Genomic DNA, 21467 nt, shown 5'->3' with positions numbered 1-21467 from the left:
AAATATTATAAATATTTACCTAAACATTTCAGGGAAGAGAAGATTTTTATAGTGAATTGATTGGCATTGGGTAGGATTACATCCTTGACCTTGAACACACTGAAGATACAACAGCTAAAGTAGTCTTATTGCTTAAAAAAGGTTTGCTGGGTGCCAAGCACTGAGCTTGGCCTTTTATCTTCATTATCTTTTTAAATTATCCAAACAACCCAATGAACTAGACCATAATATTTTCATTTTGGGGGCTGGGAAGGGTGGGATGCTCAAAGAGTTACTAAGAAACTTCTCAAAGCTTCCAAACTTTTTCTTCTGTAGAAGGGCACTTGAATATTTTTTAACGATGATAGTCTGAGTAAAATCAATGTTGCCACATTTGAGTCTTGATGGCCTTTAAAAATAGATAGGCTTATGGTTTGGAACTCTGCAGCTAGATCATAAGGTCTGGGTATAGATTACAACTTTTAAGTACCTGATGTAATTCATTTCAGGCTTTTGGATTATGTATATTTTTGCTATTGTTTACTCAAACATGCTTATTTGATTTTTCACATTAAGTGTTACTTCTAAAGTATTTACAAATTATCATATTTATATGAGGTGTTGATCTCTTACTGTTCATAAGTAGATTATCAGATTAATCTGATTAATCTATTAATACATAAAATATTTATGTATTTTCAAGGCTGCTTTGGAGCTACAAAGGCAGAGTTGAGTAGTTGCAACACAGACCATCTATCCTTCAAAGCCTAAAATATTTACCTTCTGGCCCTCTAAAAAAATTTTGCTGACCATGGTAATAAATCATTGTTTCTTTAGGTATATAGATAAATAGATAATAGATTATCAGGTTGTCAGAAAATAAAGAGGGATTTTGTCTAAACAAATTTGAGATAGAAGACTACTTTGAGTATAAAATGCCATGTCTCAGACCATGAGATCAGCCCCTATATCTAATATAATACTATGGCCTTTAAAAATTGTTTTACCTTAAATATTACAGCAATATCACTATTCCCTTCTTTTAATTATGAAACATTGTGATTTGGAGGTTTTATTAGGGAAATTAGTAAGAAAACTAGTCCCCTTTCTTTATTTCATGAATCATTCTAAATTTCATTGCTCTTTGAAAAGCCTAACATCTCTGCATTTTTATTGATTTAAATACTGTTGCCTCATCCCCAGAGGCAAGTGGAACCAAACTGAGTAAAACTCACATAATATGGGGCCTCACTGCATTCTTAACAAGATTTGTCACTTTTTAAAAGCTTTACAATTTACAAAGTTATGCAAAAGCTGCTGTGAAAGTATAATTTCTCATGTGGGATGTGGTTAATTATAGGCTGCATGTACTAGTGCATGACAAATGATAAAGCTTTACATTAAGCTTTTCATTATTAGGGTATTTCATCTTATCTAAAAACTTTAATTACTTCAGTTCCATGAGGTCTATTGTGCACCAAAGCTAATCAGCAGTTCTTCTCCTTTGAGCTTTTCAAGATTTTATTGCTGTCAGTGGTAATGTGTCTGGAATTGGAAGATTTTGTTCTTGGGCCTAAATATTAATTTAATTGTCTTTAAAATGGTATCTTTAAGAAAAGGGAAAAAAATCTCAAATTATAAATAAATACATGTTAAAAGATAAAATACAAAGTAATGTTAAACTTTTGGGGGCTTGTATAGTATCATTTGTTAGTTTTGAGGACAGGGACAGTTCAGGGTACTATGTTGAATGTTTTGTAACTATAGGCATGGGGAAGATTCTGGGGTATTTGTTTTTTGCTTACTAAATGCCAAATCAACCACATAAACTTGAATTGTTATTAATATTTCCTTACCTTGATTTCCTGAAATTATTATTGTTCTAATTTTTTTGGTTGTATTTTTGATGTCTATCAGTAAAAAAAATCCTTATGTCTCAAATGACGCCTAGAAACTAGAAAATGAAGATGAATATTGATGGATCTCCAAATTCATTGGTCCTTTTGTTTTTGTTTCTCAGTTGCTCATCTATTTAAACTTGATGATATGCAAGCCATCTTAACCCTGAACATGGTAGTTCCTGTCCGTTAATTCCATCTACCATGGTAATAAGAGCTAAAAATTAAATAGCACTCACTACATGCCACACACTGTTCTTAGTTCTTTACACACACTAGCTTACTTAATTCTTAAAATAATCCTGTGAGATGGGTCTTAATGTTATCTCCATTTTAAAGGAGAGTAAACTGAGATACAAAGTTATATAAAAGCAAAAGCTAACTCCATTTATTGAATGCTTACTGTGTTAGGTGCTGTACTAAATCTTTATATGTATTATTCCCATAACTCTCAACAACTTTGTGAGTTGAGTATGATTATCTTTTTTTATGTATCTAGGTATGGGTTCAGCAGATTAGCTGACTTCAGGGTAACTGTAACTGCCAGTTAAATAACAAGTGCCTACTGGTACCACAAAATGTGAGGGTGTACGTTGGGAGACCATCTTCTTCGAAAATTAGTACTAGCGTCAGCATATAATGCAAAACTGTTATCAGAATGTCCATTGAAATTTCCTTAAGTTGTCTGTAGTGACAATTTGTAGACATAGAGTTGATCTATAAACCCAACTTGACTGTTTTTTGCCCTCTTGGGCAAAATTGGGATACAATTCAGGAATCAATAACTACAGGCCTATGAGCCAGCTCCTGTTTTTGTAAATAAAGTTTATTAGAACACAGCCATGACCATTCATTTATGTATTTTCAAGGCTGCTTTGGAGCTACAAAGGCAGAGTTGAGTAGTTGCAACACAGACCATCTATCCTTCAAAGCCTAAAATATTTACCTTCTGGCCCTCTAAAAAAATTTTGCTGACCATGGTAATCATTGTTTCTTTAGGTGAATTAACAATGACAAATTGGCTTGCATTTGGGACCTTGTACAAATACACATAAAGACTGTGTGATATGTTCTTGCTCTAAGAAGCACATAGGAACTGAGAGCAATCAAGAATATAGCATGTTCCCTAAATCACCGTCCTTTTTCAGATGACTCCCATGGAACTTAAAAAATGCACTCTGTGGTGTGCTTTGATTGGTTTTTGAAAAGTATTGTTTTATGTTAACAATAGGAAGATCAAAGTAAGTTCTCTTTCCCTAATGATTTATTTTATCTTATTTTAATATCCTTGGAAGACCAACTTTTGTCTCAGAATTTTAGAAATTGTTTACTTTTTAGATAATTTCTGAGGGGGTTTAGTATCATAAGCAGAACCAGATCCAGCTATATTTGAATTATTTATATTATATTATTATTTATTTATATATTTATTTATTTATTATTTATATAAAATACATTAAGTATGAATTAAGATATGTTATTTCTGAAAATTCACAGCAACATGTGATTTCACCAGATGTTTGTATTGTTTTTCACTCAAAAATATTGCATACTTAAAATTTGCCTTTTTCAAATTCAGTACTTATAAAACATCATAATTTTCAGTATTTTAGCTTTACTATTGGTTAAATTATTGTATATATTCTATTTCTAACTTTAATGAGTTTTCTAAGAGTAATTTTTAAAATCAAACTGATCATTTTTTATCATAAACATTTCATAGATGAGGGTGGTAAATCTTTTCAAGCTTTAAGGTGTAGTATACTCTAAACAATATCTAAAGTGAGTATTGTTTCTGTCTCTCAGAAGGAAAAATGTCAGTATTACTTTCTCTGATATTTAATCATAAAAATTATAATTTAAGAATTCAGATTCCTAAAAATTTTCTGTAGTTAAAAAAATAGCCGTATATATATGCTATATTGTATGTTATATAATATATAACTAAGTATAATTGCTGCTAAAATACATGAATTTACAAACATATATGTACAAATAATAAATATATTCCATATCATCTGAAGTGAAAATGACATCAGTCTAAGTGAAGTCTATTTTCTTTTCCTTTTTGTGGAGGTAAATAGTTGTCTCTACAATGAAAATTGCTCAATATATCCATATGCGTACGCCTAATCTAACAGGCCAACTTTTTTGTTCATTTTTTCTGTTAAAAAAATAGAAAAATGTAATATTGAATTTGGATTGATAATCATGAGCAAACTTAACATTTAGCTGATTTAAAAGTTTGAGTAAAATAACATTATAGCATTTTATGAAAATATTGGCATATTTGTGGTAACTTTTTGGTATTGAATTGGCTGCGAAAATTTTCACATACCTAAATAAGCATCCTGATGGCAGATTTAGGGCCTTTCACTTAAAAGGGTCTCCAAGGATACTTTGAAAATACCCTCCAAATTTAACATTCTTTTCTAGATTTTAAAATATTTATTAGCTTTAGCGTAAAATGACTGATTCACAGATAAACTGGTGATGATCAGGAACATTCTGAAAAGGTTGATGCTAAACATTCCTGGTTTTGAATCACAACTCTTCCTTGTACTATAGAATCCCAGACTTTTTAAACTTCCTGTGCCTCACTTTTGGTTGTGAAATGATACCTACCTTATAGGTTGTTTAAGAGGGAAAAGGAGATGAAGATCATATAAAGTGCCCTTCACATACTCAGGTTGTAGAAAACTGTCTTTAAAAATAGCTTTCATTCAGCTTACTTAAAAAATTAAATGTTTAGATTTCCTTCCCTGGCCCCCTTTGAGTGCTTTCATAATACCCCAACTTTTAATATCCACTGTATTTGGTGTGTCAACTCTTTCTGTTACCTCTTGCCTCAACTGTCAATTTAAAAGGCTGTTACTAACTTCTGACAAGGAGTGTTGACTGAAAATGTATTGCTTTACTGCTTCAGGTAACTGTTCTTTTGAACAGAAGGATGTCTTTTTTTTTTTTAAGATTTTATTTATTTATTTGACAGAGAGACACAGCAAGAGAGGGAACACAAGCAGGGCGAGTGGGAGAGGGAGAAGCAGACTCCCCGCTGAGCAGGGAGCCCAATGTGGGGCTTGATCCCAGGATCCTGGGATCGTGACCTGAGCCGAAGGCAGACGCTTAATGACTGACCCAGGCGCCCCTGAACAGAAGGATGTCTTAATGGGGATCTACAGAGAGATTGTATTTCAGTATAATTCATTTCCTTTGTAATTCTGTGTATTTTATTTTACACATTTAAAAGCACTGTCCCATGAAGGAGTTCATAGGCTTTGCCTAACTACCAAAGGGGATCATGGTGCTAAATGGAAAAATTCCCATTTTAGTGAAATATGATAAAGCAGTGATTGAGTGGTAAGAGAAGTCTTCAATATCAGATAACTCAAAACTCTCAAATCCCACTAGAAGTGGCTCACTCTGTCAACGTATAAGGCTAGTGCAGCCAACTCCAGAAAATTAAATAGTACTGACTTTGGTTGTAGCTTCTTGACTCCTCCATTCCTTAGCTTTGAAAGAGGGGAAAAAAAAGGCCTCCATTCTTCTAAAACACAGGGAATCCTCTATGATGCAACCAGGGGAAGCCATGTATTGTGGGAAAGAACAGAAGTATTGGAATCACAATTGTTTAATTTTTCTGAGTTGCTAATTACTCATCTGTGATGTGGAAATAGTATATATATTACTGGGTTGTGGAAGGATTGAAGGAAATAAACTATCGACAACACATAGCACACAGTGTTTGGTACATTGTGGGTACCGCATGGCTATTAGTTTCCTTACACTGAGAATTTAAAATAAACTTTAGAGTTTGGTTGGAAGTGGAGATTTGGGTAGTGTGGTGGAATTGAGAAATGTGGTTACTTTTCGTTCTAGAATTGGGTTAGGTGATTTTATTGAATGGGGAGAACTCCCTGAAAGAGACTTTCTGTGGCAGAAAGAAAGGTAGGTTACAGAATTTAGTTGCAGAAATAGTGTGAGGGCGCCTGGGTGGCTCAGTTGTTAAGCGTCTGCCTTTGGCTCAGGTCATGATCCTGGGGTCCTGGGATCGAGTCCCGCATCGGGCTCCCTGCTCCTTGGGAGCCTGCTTCTCCCTCTGCTTCTCTCCCTCTCTCTCTCCCTCTGTCCCTCATGAATAAAAAAAAAAAAAAAAAAAAAAAGAAATAGTATGAGAGGAAAGCAGAGACTGGGGAGGAGGAAAATTGAATATAGAGTGCAGGCTTTGTGGAAAGGAATGAATAAAGGGGAGTGTACATTGTCACTGAACTCATGCTTTTCCTTAAGTTATCTGTTTTCAGAGCAGTGGAATTTTTCATCAGAGATAAATATGAAAAGAAGAAATACTACGATAAAAATGCAATAGCTATTACAAATGTAAGTAAAATCTTCATTTCTTTCATCAGTTGATATTTGTTGAATAGATCTCAGACTGTTTTTTTAAGATTTATTTATTTATTTGAGAGAGAGAGAAACAGAATGGGGGAAGGGGCAGAGGGAGAGAATCTCAAGCAGACTCCCTACTGAGTGTGGAGTCCGACTCAGGGCTCCATTTCATGACCCATGAGATCATGACCTGGCCAAATCATGAGTCAGATGCTTAACCAACTGAGCCATCCAGGCTCCCCAGATCTCAAACTTTTAACATACAAAGCAGCTTAATTTTTTTTTTATTGTAAAAATATATTTACATACTTTTAAAAATTTGAATATTGGAATTTTTTTTCACATATTTATGAGCTCTCAAAGCAGAACTCTTGATTCAGAAAAGAACGTGTTCTGAGTGAGAGTCTAATAGCTATTAAATGCCATTTGTTAAGTTAATTTATGAAATTTGCAAAAAGATAAAGTCACTAATTGAAAAGGGAGGGAGGGAAAATTATTTCACTCAGTTCTGGAAATGAATGAAAAAGAAGGCAATTTATCCTCTCCTCAGGGCTTTAATGGAGGTGTCCAGACATATGTATATTAAGACATGGCATTTTAATTGGTTATTAGCAAGCATTTTGATACCTAATAGTTGAGACCTTATTGTAGTGATCAATTATATCTCTGTTTCTTTTTAGTTTTTTTCTGATTAATTTTTCTCATTCCAGTTAATTACAGTTTAAAGCTAATTGTCTTTACTATTGCAGTTGTGTTTGGCGGGGGGAGGGGGGGTCTGATTCCTAGATTGATAAGCCAAGCTCTAAATAGTTAGTCTTGTGGTTAAGTAATATGTCCAGCAATTTGGAGACAATAATTTCATCTCATTTTGTATACAAACTGGGTTTTCTTTTCAGTCCTTATGGAGAAGTAATATACTAAAAAAATTAATAAAATACTAACAAAGTAAGGACATTTTAATACATTGTTTTTGTTCATGAAAAAAGTCTTGTTAAAAGTGTTTAAAGTGTCATTAATGTATATTTTGAAATAAAGATACCTTGTATATAGAGTTTGGGCTGCATTGGATATAGGAGAGGAAATCTTTTGAAAGAATGATAAAAATTGATAGTATTGAGAATGATACTTATAATGTCCATAAAATTAAATTTAGTTGTAGTATTATGGCGGAAAAAGGACTGACTGTAAAACATAAGTAATATATTTTCATATGAAATTTTAAGAAATCATTTTAGTGTAGGTTATAAAACATACAGCTTTACATTATATACTCTTTTTTTTTTCCTTCAAATTTTTATTTAAATGCTAGTTAGTTAGCATACAGTGTAATATTGGTTTCAGGAGTAGAATTTAGTGATTCATCATTTACATATAACATCCAGTGCTCATCACAAGTGCCCTCCTTAATTTTCCATCACCCATTTAACCCATCTCCCACCCTCTCCCCTCCAGCAACCCTCAGTTTGTTTTCTGTGGTTAGAGAGTCTCTTATGTTTTGCTTCCCTCACATTAGACCTCCTTTTTAAAAATCCTAAACATTTTTGTTGTTTTTAATTATATTTATAGTATTTTTTTCCTTCTTGACAACAATTTGGAAATTATATAGTAATGTATAGGAAAACAGTTTTATCTTTGGAAGATAGCTGTTGCTACGGAATCCCCTCCCCCAGGTATGATAATAGTATTATGTTCAGTTAAGAGAATTTCTTTATTCATTAAGAGATATTGTATTGGGATAAAATATTTAGGGATCAATTGTCATGATATCTGTAACTCATTTTCAAATAATAATAAATAATTTTAAATGGTTCAGTGAAACCTGGCAGCTGAGTGTGTGTGTGTGTGTGTGTCTGTCTGTCTGTCTGTGTAGAGAGAGAACAGTCATGGCATAATGTTAACATTTGATGAATATTGGTAAGGTTTATCGAGACATTCATTCTACAAGTTTTTACCTTTTTTGTAGGCTGAGAATGGAAATTTCAAGGTAGAAGATTGTGTATTCTTGAGTTTATATTATTCATATAATGAAGATTTAGAAAAGCTCACAAAAATCACATTTAACCCAAGGGAAAACGTATTCCACCTATTCATTTATAAGCAAAATAATAATTTTTTTAAAAATTTATATTCTAGGGGCACCTGGGTGGCTCAATTGGTTAAGCATCTGCCTTCGGCTCAGGTCATGATCCCAGGGTCCTGGGATTGAGGCCCCGCATCGGGCTCCCTGCTCCGCGGGAAGCCTGCTTCTCCCTCTCCTTCCGGCTCATGCTCTCTCTCGCTTTCTCTGTCACTGTCTCTCTCAAATAAATAAAATCTTTAAAAAAAATTTATATTCTAGCAAGTTTAAAACATTTCTTCCTCTTTCGTGGCAGTCATTGTGTAAACAACTAATTTTAACATATGACTAAGAATTACATTATGTATTTATATCTGTTTTTTTGTCTTCAGTAATAGATTGAACATTCATTCAAGTTGTTTCTGATCACTTGTTATGGTCCCAATCTCCTGGTATACTGAACCAAAGAGGGCATGACCTTTGTTTTCAGAGAGATTTAATTTCATTGTGCGGATGAGACTAGGTTAAAAAAATAAACCTGAGACAAAGTATAAGTATTGTATATCTAAGATAGTTAAGGAGCGCTAGTGCATTTAAGGGAATATCTAAGGAGAGACAGTTTGAATACTAATTGTACTAGTTGTACTCTGATAAAAAGATGTCATGAGTGGCTGTTAAGCTTGATATGGCTGTTACCCTGATATTAAATGGCTCCAAATTGCTTTATCTTTACAGCTTTTGTGTCTGATTTTTATAGTTTTTCTGTCTTCTCTTAGCTGGTATTTTTTAGTGTTGCCAGTAAATGTAACTGCTTTTATTATTTTCTTATTTTAAATAAGAGTAAGGGCCTAAAGATTGACCCTGTTTATCTATGTAAGGCAGTAATTTAATTTCTTAAATTTAAATTCTTAAATTTAAAAGGATAAAATTTTTTTATCCTTTTAAAAAGTGATAAATTTCTTGCCCTTCTGAAACATAAATATTTCACATTGTTGTGAAATATAAGTAAGTCTCACATTGTTGTGGCAAAATACAAAGCAATAAACTTAAAGAAAACAGTGGCAAAGAGTTTTGCTATTTTTCTGTGATATTGCCCCCCTGCCTCTCAGGGCATTTAATGAGTCCATGAACTAAGCCCCATAGGAATCCATCATGTAGAGTATGAGACTCTAGGATGGTACTTCCTTTGTAACCAGGGATTTATTTGTGGTTGTAAAAACTGACTTCAGCAAGCTGTTAATAAATGTGGTATCTGGTCATATAAACATGGTGCTTCTGAGAAAGCAGGGAGGGTTGTATGTGCTGCTTTGTGGAGGGAGCTTGTGGTATGGGCTCTATGGTTTTGAGTGCTGTGCAGTACTATTAAGTGTGAATTAAGGGAGGAAGCTTAAAGGGGAAAAGTGAAGTTTAGATAAAACAAAAACAAAGGAAAATATATTTCCAAGTAGAAATGTTTTGGTACTAAAGTTTGTACTATTTTTTAGTTTCAAAGTGAAAAAAAGATATTTCATTTCTTTTGTATCTTTTAAAGTAACTGCATGGTGCTTGGCACCAATATGAGTATAGCATATCAACTCGTATTCATATCGACCCTCAGTATTTCTCTTCCTCGCCCCTGAGATCTATGCTAGCCTCTTATTTTGAAACTATATATAAAATTCAGAGATTGGCTGTTGAAGTTCCCTTGGATTGTTTCTTCCTTTATTTGTTCATTTAGTTATGCAACAAACAAACATTGAATATATACCATCTACAAGGCACTGAGATTGAAATGACAGAATCTTAAAAAAGATTTATTTCAGAGAGATAGCACATGTGCGAGGGTGGGGGAGGGGGGGCAGGCAGAAGGAGAGGGGATGCAGCAGACTGTGCTGGGTGGGGAGCCTGATGTGGGGCTCTATCCCCGACCCGGAGATCACCACCTGAGCCAAAACCAAGAGTCAGATGCTTAACCAACTGAACTACCCAGGTGCTCCAGAAATGTTGTAATCTTTGTACAATCTTAGCTTTGTCTCAAACATTATCCAATGTAATGTACATGTATAATGAGCTATATTCTGAAGTACAGTGTAGTAACTGTTAGAAGAATAAAAGTGCTATGGGAACACAGAATTTAGGTAGCACTAGTTAATTTTCACTGGGAGAATTTAAAGGAGGTATGTTTGAAATTATCCTTAATAGAAATGTAGGATTTCAGCAAAGAAAAAATAGGCTGAGTGTTGATAGTGCAGAAAGGACATGTCAGGTTGAAGGGACATTTTATCTCATCTATGCTAAAGTAAGATAAGGAGGAAAGGGAGTTCAGGTTTATTATTTGTTGTTTGGGTTTGGTATCTTGTCTAGTGAGTGTGAAAGAGGACTTTCCAGGGTGGGTAGATGACGAGGAGAGAATAAATGTATGAGGAAGTAAGTCTCAGAAGGCAAATAGGGATTATATGGAGGACTTATCCCTTTTTTGAGTAAGGCATGGTTATTAATTTTCTCTTTCCGTTTAATGTTGCTAGAAACTTAGTGACTTCAAATGACAGTGGATTTGTTACCTTACAGTTTCTGTTGACTAAGAGTCTGGGTATGGGTTAACTCAATTCTCAGCTCAGGATATCACCAGGTTGAAATTAAAGAGTTGGCCAGGGGTGCGATCTTATCTGAGGCTCATTGTCTTCCAAGTTCATGATTGTTGTCAGAATTCATTTCCTTGTGGTTGTATGACTATGGTCCTGTGTTCTTGCTGTCAGATGGGGACCATTCTCAGTTGCTAGGGGCCACCCTCAGGTCCTTAACAGTTAACCCCATCCTCTTATAGCATAGCAGCTTATTTCTTCATTGGAGAATTTCTCTCATACTTCAAATCTCTTATTTTAGGAAGGGCCCTACCCCCTTTAGGGGCTAACCTGATCGGGCTTGGCACACCCAGAAGAGTCTCTCATTTGATTAATCCATCTTTAACTATTTTGGGATCTTAATTATACCTGCAAATTTTAAACCTTTGTCATATAACAACCTAGTCAGGAGAGTCCATCATATTCACAGTCCTGCCCACACTTAAGGGGAGGGCTTTATATAGAGTATGTATACCAGGGAGTGGGAATTGTGATGGCCATCTTAGAATTCTGACAGTGATACAGAATGAATCTGACCTTCCTGGTTGTTCCTTAATTGAATGAGTGATAGGGGAGTTTGAAAAACTTTGAATACAGAAATCTGTTCTCTCTGTCCTCTCTCCTTCCCCTCCTTAACCAGTAGTGAATCATGATTGCAAGCACAGTGATTAGGTGAGTTTCTAGAAGATCTAATAGTTCTTGAATAGATGGGGCTGAACTCTGACACATTATTTGCTCCTTTCCATCAGCAGCTTTTCTCTCCCCTTCCCTGCCTTCTCCCTCACTCTCTCTATTCCTCTCCCCTTTCTCCCTTCTTTCACCCCCTCTCTCCCTCCCCCACATATATTTCCGTAGTCACATTATTCATTTGCCATCATAATGATCAGAAACAAAAAGAAAATCTACTAGAGCAGTAAAATGTATAGGTAACTGTAACTATTTAATCCTGATCCCTCGACTTCCTCAATTTTGTTTTGGAAAACAGTTAATAATTTTTGGGAGTTGGTGACTTTAAAATGAGCACTTGCTTGTTTTGTTTCAGTTTGTCTTATGTATTACTTGCTTCCTTTACCACTTCTCATTTCTCAGAAGCAACCTGTTGAACTCAGTGTGAGTACATACTTGAATTTGTAGCACATAAAGATTTTAATTCTCCAGTCTGAATTTCACATGAAATTACTTTCTAATCAGTTGCCATATAATTGAATATTATATAAGGGTTTAAAACAATAAAATTTTCACTTGTTTTATTTTATATATATGTATATGTATATAAAGACTAATATTTAATACAACAAAAGTAAATTCATTATTTCAACTTAGAAATTATTATAGAAACAATGTTTCTGTATTATATTACTATGAAAATGAGATAGCCCTACTAATTTTACTAAGCTCTGTTTACAATTAATTGATGTGATGATTATAGAATTAGTTATTTGAGATATGTGAGTAATTTCAAGACAATGTGATTTGCAATGCATTTTAGATGTTCTTTAATAGGGATGAGAAACTTAGATGAATAATTAGGTAGTGAGTTAGGATTAGTATAAAATAGCAGTTTCAAGTTGGCTTTCTTTGTTAATTCTTTTCATTACAATTTTATTTTCCTCTTGTGTGGAATAAGAATGATCATGGTGTCTACATTTCATAGTATTGTTGTAAGAGTAAAATAAAATGAAGCATGTTGCATTTTTAATAGGGTGCCTGGCACATAAGTGCTTAATAAATATAAACTATTGTAATGATTATATTGAAGGAAGATGGGGAAGGTGGCAGTGCCAAGTGACTTCAAGCAGGTAGATTATTAAGAAATGTGAATATTCAAACTTAACTATAAGACTTTAAATCACTGGCACAATTTGACTTGAGTTGTTTGATTCATCCATCCACATTTTAGTCAGTCTTTTAATTATGGTCTGCCAGTGACTTGATGTGGCAATTAAAGGACTTTATATTTTGAAAGTTTTCCAGATTTCTACATTTCTTAGTGACTTATGCAAAGATTTTAAAGTTAGTATATTAAAATTTAGGCTTCTTCTACATATTTGGTGGCTGTGGTTACTTAATTAAGTTGTTAAAGTCTTTTAAGCCTCATACTGATGAGTTTAATTGATGGTGTCGTTTGTACGATTTATTTATTAGTTCAGTAAGTGTATTTTCAGCTTTTGTGTCAATTACATTGACATTGGAAATCATTTTTTTTTCAAGATTTTATTTATTTGAGAGAGAGTACATGCGTGCCCAAGAGAGCACAAGCAGGGTGAGGGGCAGAGGAACAGACTGTCCACTGAGCAGGGGCCTGATGGCTCGATCCTGGGATTCCAGATCATGATCTGAGCCTAAGGCAAAAGCTTAACCGACTGAGCCACCCAGGTGGCCCTGGAAATCATATTTTTAAGATGATTTCTGGACTCCTGAAAAACCTGAGCTTTGTAATATATTGAAAGCTAATGAGACAGCCACTTGAGAATTGTTATGATAAAATCTCCACTTAGAAAACTTACAAAGTTTCCAAAATGGGTTTGAAGCAGTGTATTGCTAGTAATTAATCCATAAGGCCTTTTTTAGTGGTCTTACGTTTTTCAGTGTTTTAGAACACCAGATTTTATTATTATAGCATTATTTTGTTGAAAAGGGTGGTAGTGGAAAAAATTGATCAGGAAAATAAAGTGATCTTTTCTTGAAAAGATAAACATTTTGCCTTATGGCCTTCAAATAATCATACTGATATTTTTATAATAATACCATTTCAAAATGCATTTACTCACCTTATCCTGGTAGGTGGGAATTGGAAACCTGTTTTGCCTGATCAGTTTTTCTTTTGCAAGAGGTGAGTTTATGTAGTTGTATTGCTTTAGGAGTTACTTCACATATAGGTTACCTGATGGTGGCCTAAAGAGGAACCTCTGAGCTTAAGGATAATTGAAAGGACTATAACTCATTTATTCCTAAAGGATATCTTTACTGGGTTCCCACTGTGCGTTCTGTCATGGTTGGAGGGGTTGGGCAGGAGAACAGTAGGGAATAGAGGGACATTGAGTCAGTAAACTGAATTTACTGACACCAAAAATTTCCAGTGAAATTTTCTAAGGTCAAAGTCTTGTCTGCTCTCTCTCTATAAAGTACTAGAATCCAGTGAAATGGTGTTAATGTCTAGTTAGAAAATAAATTCTGAATTTGATAGTAAATATAGATAACTATATGAGATTTCAGAAAAGTATGTTAGCAAGCAGTGAACTTAAAAAGGACAGTGATAACTGCTGAGATTGAGCCTCTTTTTGGTTCTTCCTCTGAGATGCTGCTCCTTTCCTGCTTTTTATTTTCCTGTAACATTCAAGTTTTTATTGAAACTTGAGTGCCAAGTGCTAAAGATAGTGAACAGAATAGAAAGTGTCTGTCTTAGAGAACTTCAGTCAGTTGAACAAAGAATACTGATAAGTAATTGGATCTTTACAAGATGGTGTGTAGTAACTTCTGCAATAAGGAAGTATTATAGAAATGCTTTGGGAGTATCTCAAGTGGCTACTTAATTCCTACTGGAGTGATGAAGGAATACTTCCTGGAAGAGGAAGTGTCAACTTACAGTTAAAGAATGGGTAAGAACTAATAGAAGTGTGGGTATTTCAAGCAGAGAAAGTAGCAGAAGAAAAGACAGAAGCAAGATAAGCAGACTGGAGAGCTGGAACCAGGGGGAGTTGTGTATGGCTAGACCATAGTTCAGCAGGGCAGGAGAGCGTAGGAGAGGGTAGGAGATAAAGTAGATGACACTTGTGGCCTGGTTAAGGAGTTTGGGCTCTGTCCTTATATAATATGTATGAACTATTTAAAGCTTCTAACTAGGGATATGCAGTGATCAGATTTGCATTTGAGAATGTCTTTGGAGAAGAACAAGACTTGGGGCAAGGAGGCCAAAGGATTAAGCCAGGTGACAGATGATGGTGATTTCCTATTAGTGCTTAGTGGAGAAGATGGTGAGAAGTGGTTTTGAGAGATTTAGAAACAATACTCAAGAGCACCTAGTTTTTCTTGCCTCTGTATTTTTTTTTCTTCTCCCCTGCTTTTTTTACTCTCCATCTATCTCTGTTCTGTGGTGTTTCTTGCTTCTGATTGTCAGTACGTTGACCTCTATTTCCTCATTCCTTCCTCATATAATGTATCTTACCCTGCTCATGGATTTTTTTAAAATGAATTTTACTGAAAATAAAATTTACATGCAATAAAAGGTAAACAATTTAAGGTACATTTCATTGACTTTTTTTTTCCCCCTCAAATTTTTATTTAAATTCTAGTTAGTCAACACAGTGCAATATTGGTTTCAGGGGTAGAATTCAATAATTGATCATGTACATACAACACTCAGTGCTCATCACAACAAGTGCTCATTAATACCCATCCCCCATCCCCCACCCACAGTTCCCTGAAAAATATCTAACCCTATGTAGCCACCACAGAGGGCATATAGAATCCTTTGCTCCAAAAGGTTTCTCTGTGCCTCTGTATGCTTGGTGTCTGGCTTCTTTCTTTTGGCCTATTTCTGAAATTCATCCCTATTTTTATGAGTACTATTAAGACAATTTCTTTTGTATTGGCAGGATAATAGTTCATTTTATGGGTGTACAACAATTTATCTGTTCAGCTGTTAATGTGTCCATTAATTTTTCAAGTGTCTTTCCTACTGAACAACCCTCTGTGTTTCTTTCTAGCTGAAACATAGTATTAACACTTTTTTGGAAGGGAGCATTAAAATGCTTTATTAAATTACTGTACTTATTAAATAATTTTATATTCCTACTTCTGAGTTTTTAAAAAAAGTGGCCAAATCAGTCAAAAGGAGAACACTTTTACAATGAACTATCATGAATTAGTAACCCTTGACGTGCTTTGATATACCTATTTCTCATTTATATTTTATGTTCAGCTGTTAACATGAGTTTGGGCAAAGAGGTCTTTATGATACAGGTTATCATCTTAAGTGAATTTGTGTGCTTTTTTATCTCTTATTTTCTACATAAAGTGGCAATAAAGATCTTTAGCAAGTAAATGTCCAATAGGATAAAGCAACTTTTGAAGCCAGGGTTTAAGGTGCAGTTTTTCTTTTAAAATCTTCTTTTCCAATTGTAATTTCTTTTTTTTTTTAAAGATTTTATTTATTTATTTGAGAGAGAGAGAATGAGAGAGAGAGAGAGCACATGAGAGGGGGGAGAGTCAGAGGGAGAAGCAGACTCCCCGCTGAGCAGGGAGCCCGATGCGGGACTCGATCCCGGGACTCCAGGATCATGACGTGAGCCGAAGGCAGTCGCTTAACCAACTGAGCCATCCAGGCGCCCTCCATGTGTAATTTCTATTAGTAGTCAATAAATGGCTAATTTGCACAGTTAAAACAGAGCCAACAAGCAGTGTTGAAGCTAAGAAAAAAAAAAAACCCTAAAGTTTATGGTGTTGGGTTGTGATTCAAGAATTAAACCATAACTAAATAACAAGCAGATTGAATGACGACTTACCTCCCAATGTTATTTTGACATTACATAATGACTTTTATATAATAGCACCTTTTATTTTAAACAGGTCCTTAGAGGCACTATTGATATGATAGGCCTGTATATACAGATGTCAGTTTTATGGCTCCAAAGATCTACTCTGCATTTGTAAACATATTTCAGTTATATTTTGGCAGTAAAGAGAGCAGAAAGATAATGCTTCCATTAAAGTGATCAACTATGCACGTAGGAATTGGGTAGGAAGATGTGTGAAAAGGCTTTTAGATGAAATCCATTTTGATATATAAATTGCCTCTGCTGCATATATAACATTGTCTCATAATGCTTTGGGGTAATTCAGCAAATAATAGCACTGGAAATGGTGTTTGTACATACTGATCTTAAAGAAGGAAGTGTATAAATTGCTTTCTGATAAGTCCTTCTGCTGCTCAGCTGTTGTATTGCATGAACCCACTCTTTTTTTCCCCAGACTTTTTTTTCTTTCTTAAACAGTTGATGAAAACTTAACTTTTACTATTTCAGCACTGTTTTATTTTCCATTCTTAAAATAGTTAATACAAGTAAAAACAAAAATTCATTTATGCTCTCCTGCTACTTGAAACAATGTCTTCATGCTTTAGAGCATTAGTATTTCAGTAGTAACATTGAATAAAAGTTTACCATATGAGAACCTTATTTTTCAAATACTTTTGGTATGATCTTACCTGAGCACATTTTAAATTTTATATCATAGTGAATTCTATTTTAAATCACACATTATTCTGTAATGAATACTTTTGTTTTTAGGAATTGCATGTGGGAATGTAAAAAAAGCAATACTCTCCACTTGATACATTATTTTTTTTTAGTTAACATACTTCTAAATGCTTTTATATCTCAGAAATGCGTGGGTTTTGTTTATTTCCTGTGCCTGTCAATTCTGATTACCTTCTTTTCTCTTGTTCTTCTGACTTTTCATCTGCATTCCACAGATTTCTTCTTCTGATGCTCCTCTTCAGCCTTTGGTATCCTCTCCTTCTCTACAAGCTGCTGTTGAGAAAAACAAATTGGAGGTATGGTAGTGTTCTAGCCAGCAACATAATGTAGAGTTCAATGGTAAATGAACTCTTAAAACGTGCCATAATTTGGGAATGGTGTAATTGTTGTTTATATTTGAATGGTCTCCAGTATTAAATATATTAAATACCGCAATTTAAAAAATATTTTCCTATGTTGCAAGTAGGAAAAGGGCTTTGATCTGTTTAGTTTCAGAAGATGGATTTATTGGTACTATAGATATATCTCAACATTTAAGAAGCAATTTTCTGTTGTTTTCCTTACTACTTTATACTTACAGGAATTGTTTTATAGTTGCTATTGAATTCTTTGATCTATTAGAAAAGTCTTTGAAAAGTCTTTAGAAGATTCTGTTGTTAACAAGTATTTGAAGAAAATTAATGTCAAGCAGTGATAGTAATCATACAGATACAGTAATGTGTATAATAAAGATTTATGAATACAGAATCATCAGTGATAGTCATTAGAATGTGTTTGTGTAGGGGTGGTTAGAGTGAATGACAGTGATTCCTAATGGAGGAAAACAGATTACAGAGGTTTCTAATGCAATACAGTGTGTGCTGTGCTTGACATTCACTCATTGTGCTGCTATTTAATATAGAAGGCATGCTTTTGATACATCTTAATTTTTTTTTTTTTTGAGAGCGCACTCATGAGTGGAGGGTGGGAGAGGGGCAGAATGAGAGAGAGAGAATTCCAAGTAGAACCCAATAGAGTGCTTGATCTCGTGTCCCTGACTGAGATCATGACCTGAGCAGAAATCAAGAGTGGGATACTTAACCGACTGAGCCACCCAGATACCCCACTATATCTTAAATTCTTAAATATTAGCTATAAGGATTAGGATATATTCTAAGTAGAGAAAGCATCTTGTGAAAACAAACAAACAAACCTGTGAGCAAAGTAGATTGTTTGGGTATTTGCAAGTAGATGGCATGACTAGAACATGCATAGGATAGGGAGAGAAGTGAGAGAACAGCCTACTTCTGAGCCTTCTGAAGGATTTTGGTCTTTACCCTGAAGGCCCTGGTACTTTAATGATGAGTTTTTAAGGGTAGGAAGGGTAATGGGATCTGATTTTCTTGTCATCACATGGCTTTCTATCTCTGGAGAATAAATTATTTGCTGATGGGTGTGGAAAAAGCTTGAGAACCTGTTGCTTTAATCTGGGTCATGAATAACATGATGGGAGCAGTTGCTAAAATGGAGGCAGAGAGAATAAAAAGAATGCAGTTTTAAGAGATTTTGAGAAGACTGAATCTGTGGGATTTAGTAATCAATGGATTGTGACAGTGGTTTGGGAAGCCTTGATGACTTCCAGTTTCTGGCTTGAGCATCTCAGTACCTGATGGTGCTATCCAGGGAGAAAAGGATACAAGCTGACGGTGAGGAACAGGTTTGAGGAGAACAAAGGAAGGTGGGGGTGATGAATTAAAAGTTGGATATGACTGTGGGGCATCCAGGTATCTAGTAGGTGGTTGGATATAAAAGTGTATAGCCCAGAGGACAGATCCAGGCTAGGGGCAATGGGGGTGGAGTTAGAGAGAGAGGGATTGTGAGAAGGATTGAGATTACAAGGCAGCCCAGGGAAAGTGTGTTGAGTGATAAGAGGAGAGTCATGAGAATGGAAAGCTGGGTACAATGAATTTAAGAGTTGGTAGAGCAAAGGGTGTTCATGAGGAGTCTGTAGGAGACAGTTTTGGAGCATGAAGTACATGGTTGGAATGTTGTAGGTATCTTAGGTCAACACACAGGCCCAGGAAAGAAGCACTCTAGGAGTGTGGATGTTACCATGAGAAAGTGGAAGAATGTCAAAGGCAAATTTTTCTTTTTCAAAATTGCTTTCATGTGAGAAAAAGGTTGGAAACCCTTAACACACTTTTGTACCTTAACCCACTTCCTGCCTGCAAGTCTTAGAAGTGGACATTTGTGATTCAAGATGGTGGCATAGGAAGACCAGAGCTCCCCTTCTCCCATGGACAAACCAAATTTACAGCTACCCATAGAACAGTTTTCTCTACAAAAGGTGTGAAAACTAGCTGAACAGCTCCTTCACAACAAAGGACAAAAAGGCCACATTGAGATAGGTGAGCAGAGTCATGGGCTCACCAAAAACCCATCCCTGGTGCTGTAATCCACCAGCGGGAGTGACCTCACAAATATGGAGCATATCTCTGAGGAGCGAGCCACATCAGGCACCCCAACTTTTGGGACCTGCCCTGGAGAGATGAGTCCCCAAAACATCTGTCTTTGGAAATCAGTGGGTTTCATGTCAAGGATACCCAAAAAGTTGTAGGAGAGTAAGATTCTACTCTTAAAGGGCACATGAACAGTGACTCACCTGTCCTGGAATCTAGTACAAAAGGAGCAAGTTGAAAAGCCCATAGACTATATGTGAAGGAGATTAATTGCCTAAGTTTAAAGTGTCTGCCAGAGGGACAGGGGTCAGTTGGATCTCTCTCAGAAGACAGGTGCTAGGAGGCACCATTTTTGCAGTACTTCTACCTTGCTAGTGTTGCTTGCCTTGCTTCTCTGCACTCCCATAGTCCCACACTGCCAAACTGGATGGGTTGGCTCTTCATGGGCTGGTGCTCCCCTCTGACCCTGCTAAAGCCAGGAAATGCATATATTTCACATAGGGCTTGTATGTCTGGCTCTGGTGGATAGTGAGCCTTACATTTCTGGGCCTCATGGGACTGAAACAGTTGGAGTCGGTTGTGGCCAGCTGCTACCCCCAGGGCACTACACAGACAGCTGACTGAAACAAACTCTCAGTCTTCCTATGGCCATTCCTTCAGTACTAGGAGAGATCACTATTTTGCCTAATACACAGAAACAAACAGAGAATTAGGCAAAATGAGGAAACAGAAATATGTTCCAAATGAAAGAATAAGATAAAATTCTAGAGGGAAAAACCTTAATGGAGATAAGTAATTTACCTGACAAAGAATTCAAAGTAATAGTTGTAAAGATGCTCATTGATCTTGGGAGAAGAATGGATGAAGACAGTTTCAACAAAGAGAAAATATAAGAAAATACCAAATGGAAGTCACAGAGCTGAAGAATACAATAACCGAACTAGAAAAATATGCTAGAGAGAATCAACGACAGACAAGATGAAGCAGAAGAACAGATCAGTGACCTGGCAGACAGGGCCGTAGAACTAACCCAAACAGCATCAGAAAGGAAAAAAAAAAAGGTTTTTTAAACGAAGATAACTTAAGGGACCTATGGGACAACATCAGTAACATTCACAGCTGAATGACAGTCACATTATAGGAGCTGCAGAAGGGAAGAGCAGAAAGGACAAAAACTTATTTGAAGAAATAATGGCCGAAAAGTTTCCTAACCTGGGGAGGGAAACAGCCATACAGATCCAGGAAGCCCAGGGAGTTCCAAATAAAAGGTGAACCCAAAGAGATCCATGCCAACACACATTATAATTAAAATGTTAAAAGCTAAAGATAGACTCATGGGAAGATGGTGGAGTAGGAAGATCCTGAGCTCACCTCCCATGGATATACCAAGGCTGGAAATACATATAAAGCAACTCTCTGAGAAAGACCTGAAGACTAGCAGAACAGCTCTTATGCAACTAAAGATATTTTAAAAAGTGATGTCAAGAGGGATAGGAGGGGCAGAGACATGGTCAGATTGGGAAATGAACCCCCAGCACAATAATGCACAAGTGGGAGGGATATCAAGGTACAGAGGCCCTCCCTGAGAAGTGAGGGGGGTTCAAGCCCCATATTGGGCACCCCCTGCCCTGGGGGTATCCACACTGGGATTTTTAATGGGCCTCTGAACAGTTTCACTCGCTTGGAGACCCAGAACAGAGGTAGCAGTTTGAAAAGTGCCTGGAACATGCATGAAGGAGATTGGCTAATATTAGGGCATGTGCCAGAGGGGCAGGGATCTGTAGGAAGTTTCTCCTGGAACAGAGTACTGGAGGGCACCATTTTCTTGCCCTCCTTTAGCTGACCTGATACTG

The 21467-nt window shown here is 35.8% G+C and overlaps 1 protein-coding gene across 2 annotated transcripts in view; it reads left to right on the top strand.

Annotated features, from left to right (window-relative positions):
- Positions 1-21467, top strand: part of SMAP1 (small ArfGAP 1) — a 164049-nt gene that overhangs the window by 58093 nt on the left and 84489 nt on the right. Inside the window, exons 4-5 of one of the 2 annotated variants that reach the window (XM_028097738.2) lie at positions 6179-6254; positions 17392-17472. In XM_028097738.2, coding sequence (XP_027953539.1) covers positions 6179-6254; positions 17392-17472 — 157 coding nt within the window. The remainder of the gene's footprint in view (positions 1-6178; positions 6255-17391; positions 17473-21467) is intronic. The other variant, XM_028097739.2, reaches the window with a different exon arrangement.

Source organism: Eumetopias jubatus, unplaced genomic scaffold (genome assembly GCF_037043125.1).
Source record: "Eumetopias jubatus isolate StellerSeaLion01/CBP00866 unplaced genomic scaffold, mEumJub1_p1.0 scaffold_6, whole genome shotgun sequence".
In the NCBI taxonomy this organism is placed as follows: Eukaryota; Metazoa; Chordata; class Mammalia; order Carnivora; family Otariidae; genus Eumetopias; species Eumetopias jubatus.
This window is presented reverse-complemented; position numbering and strand designations above follow the sequence as displayed.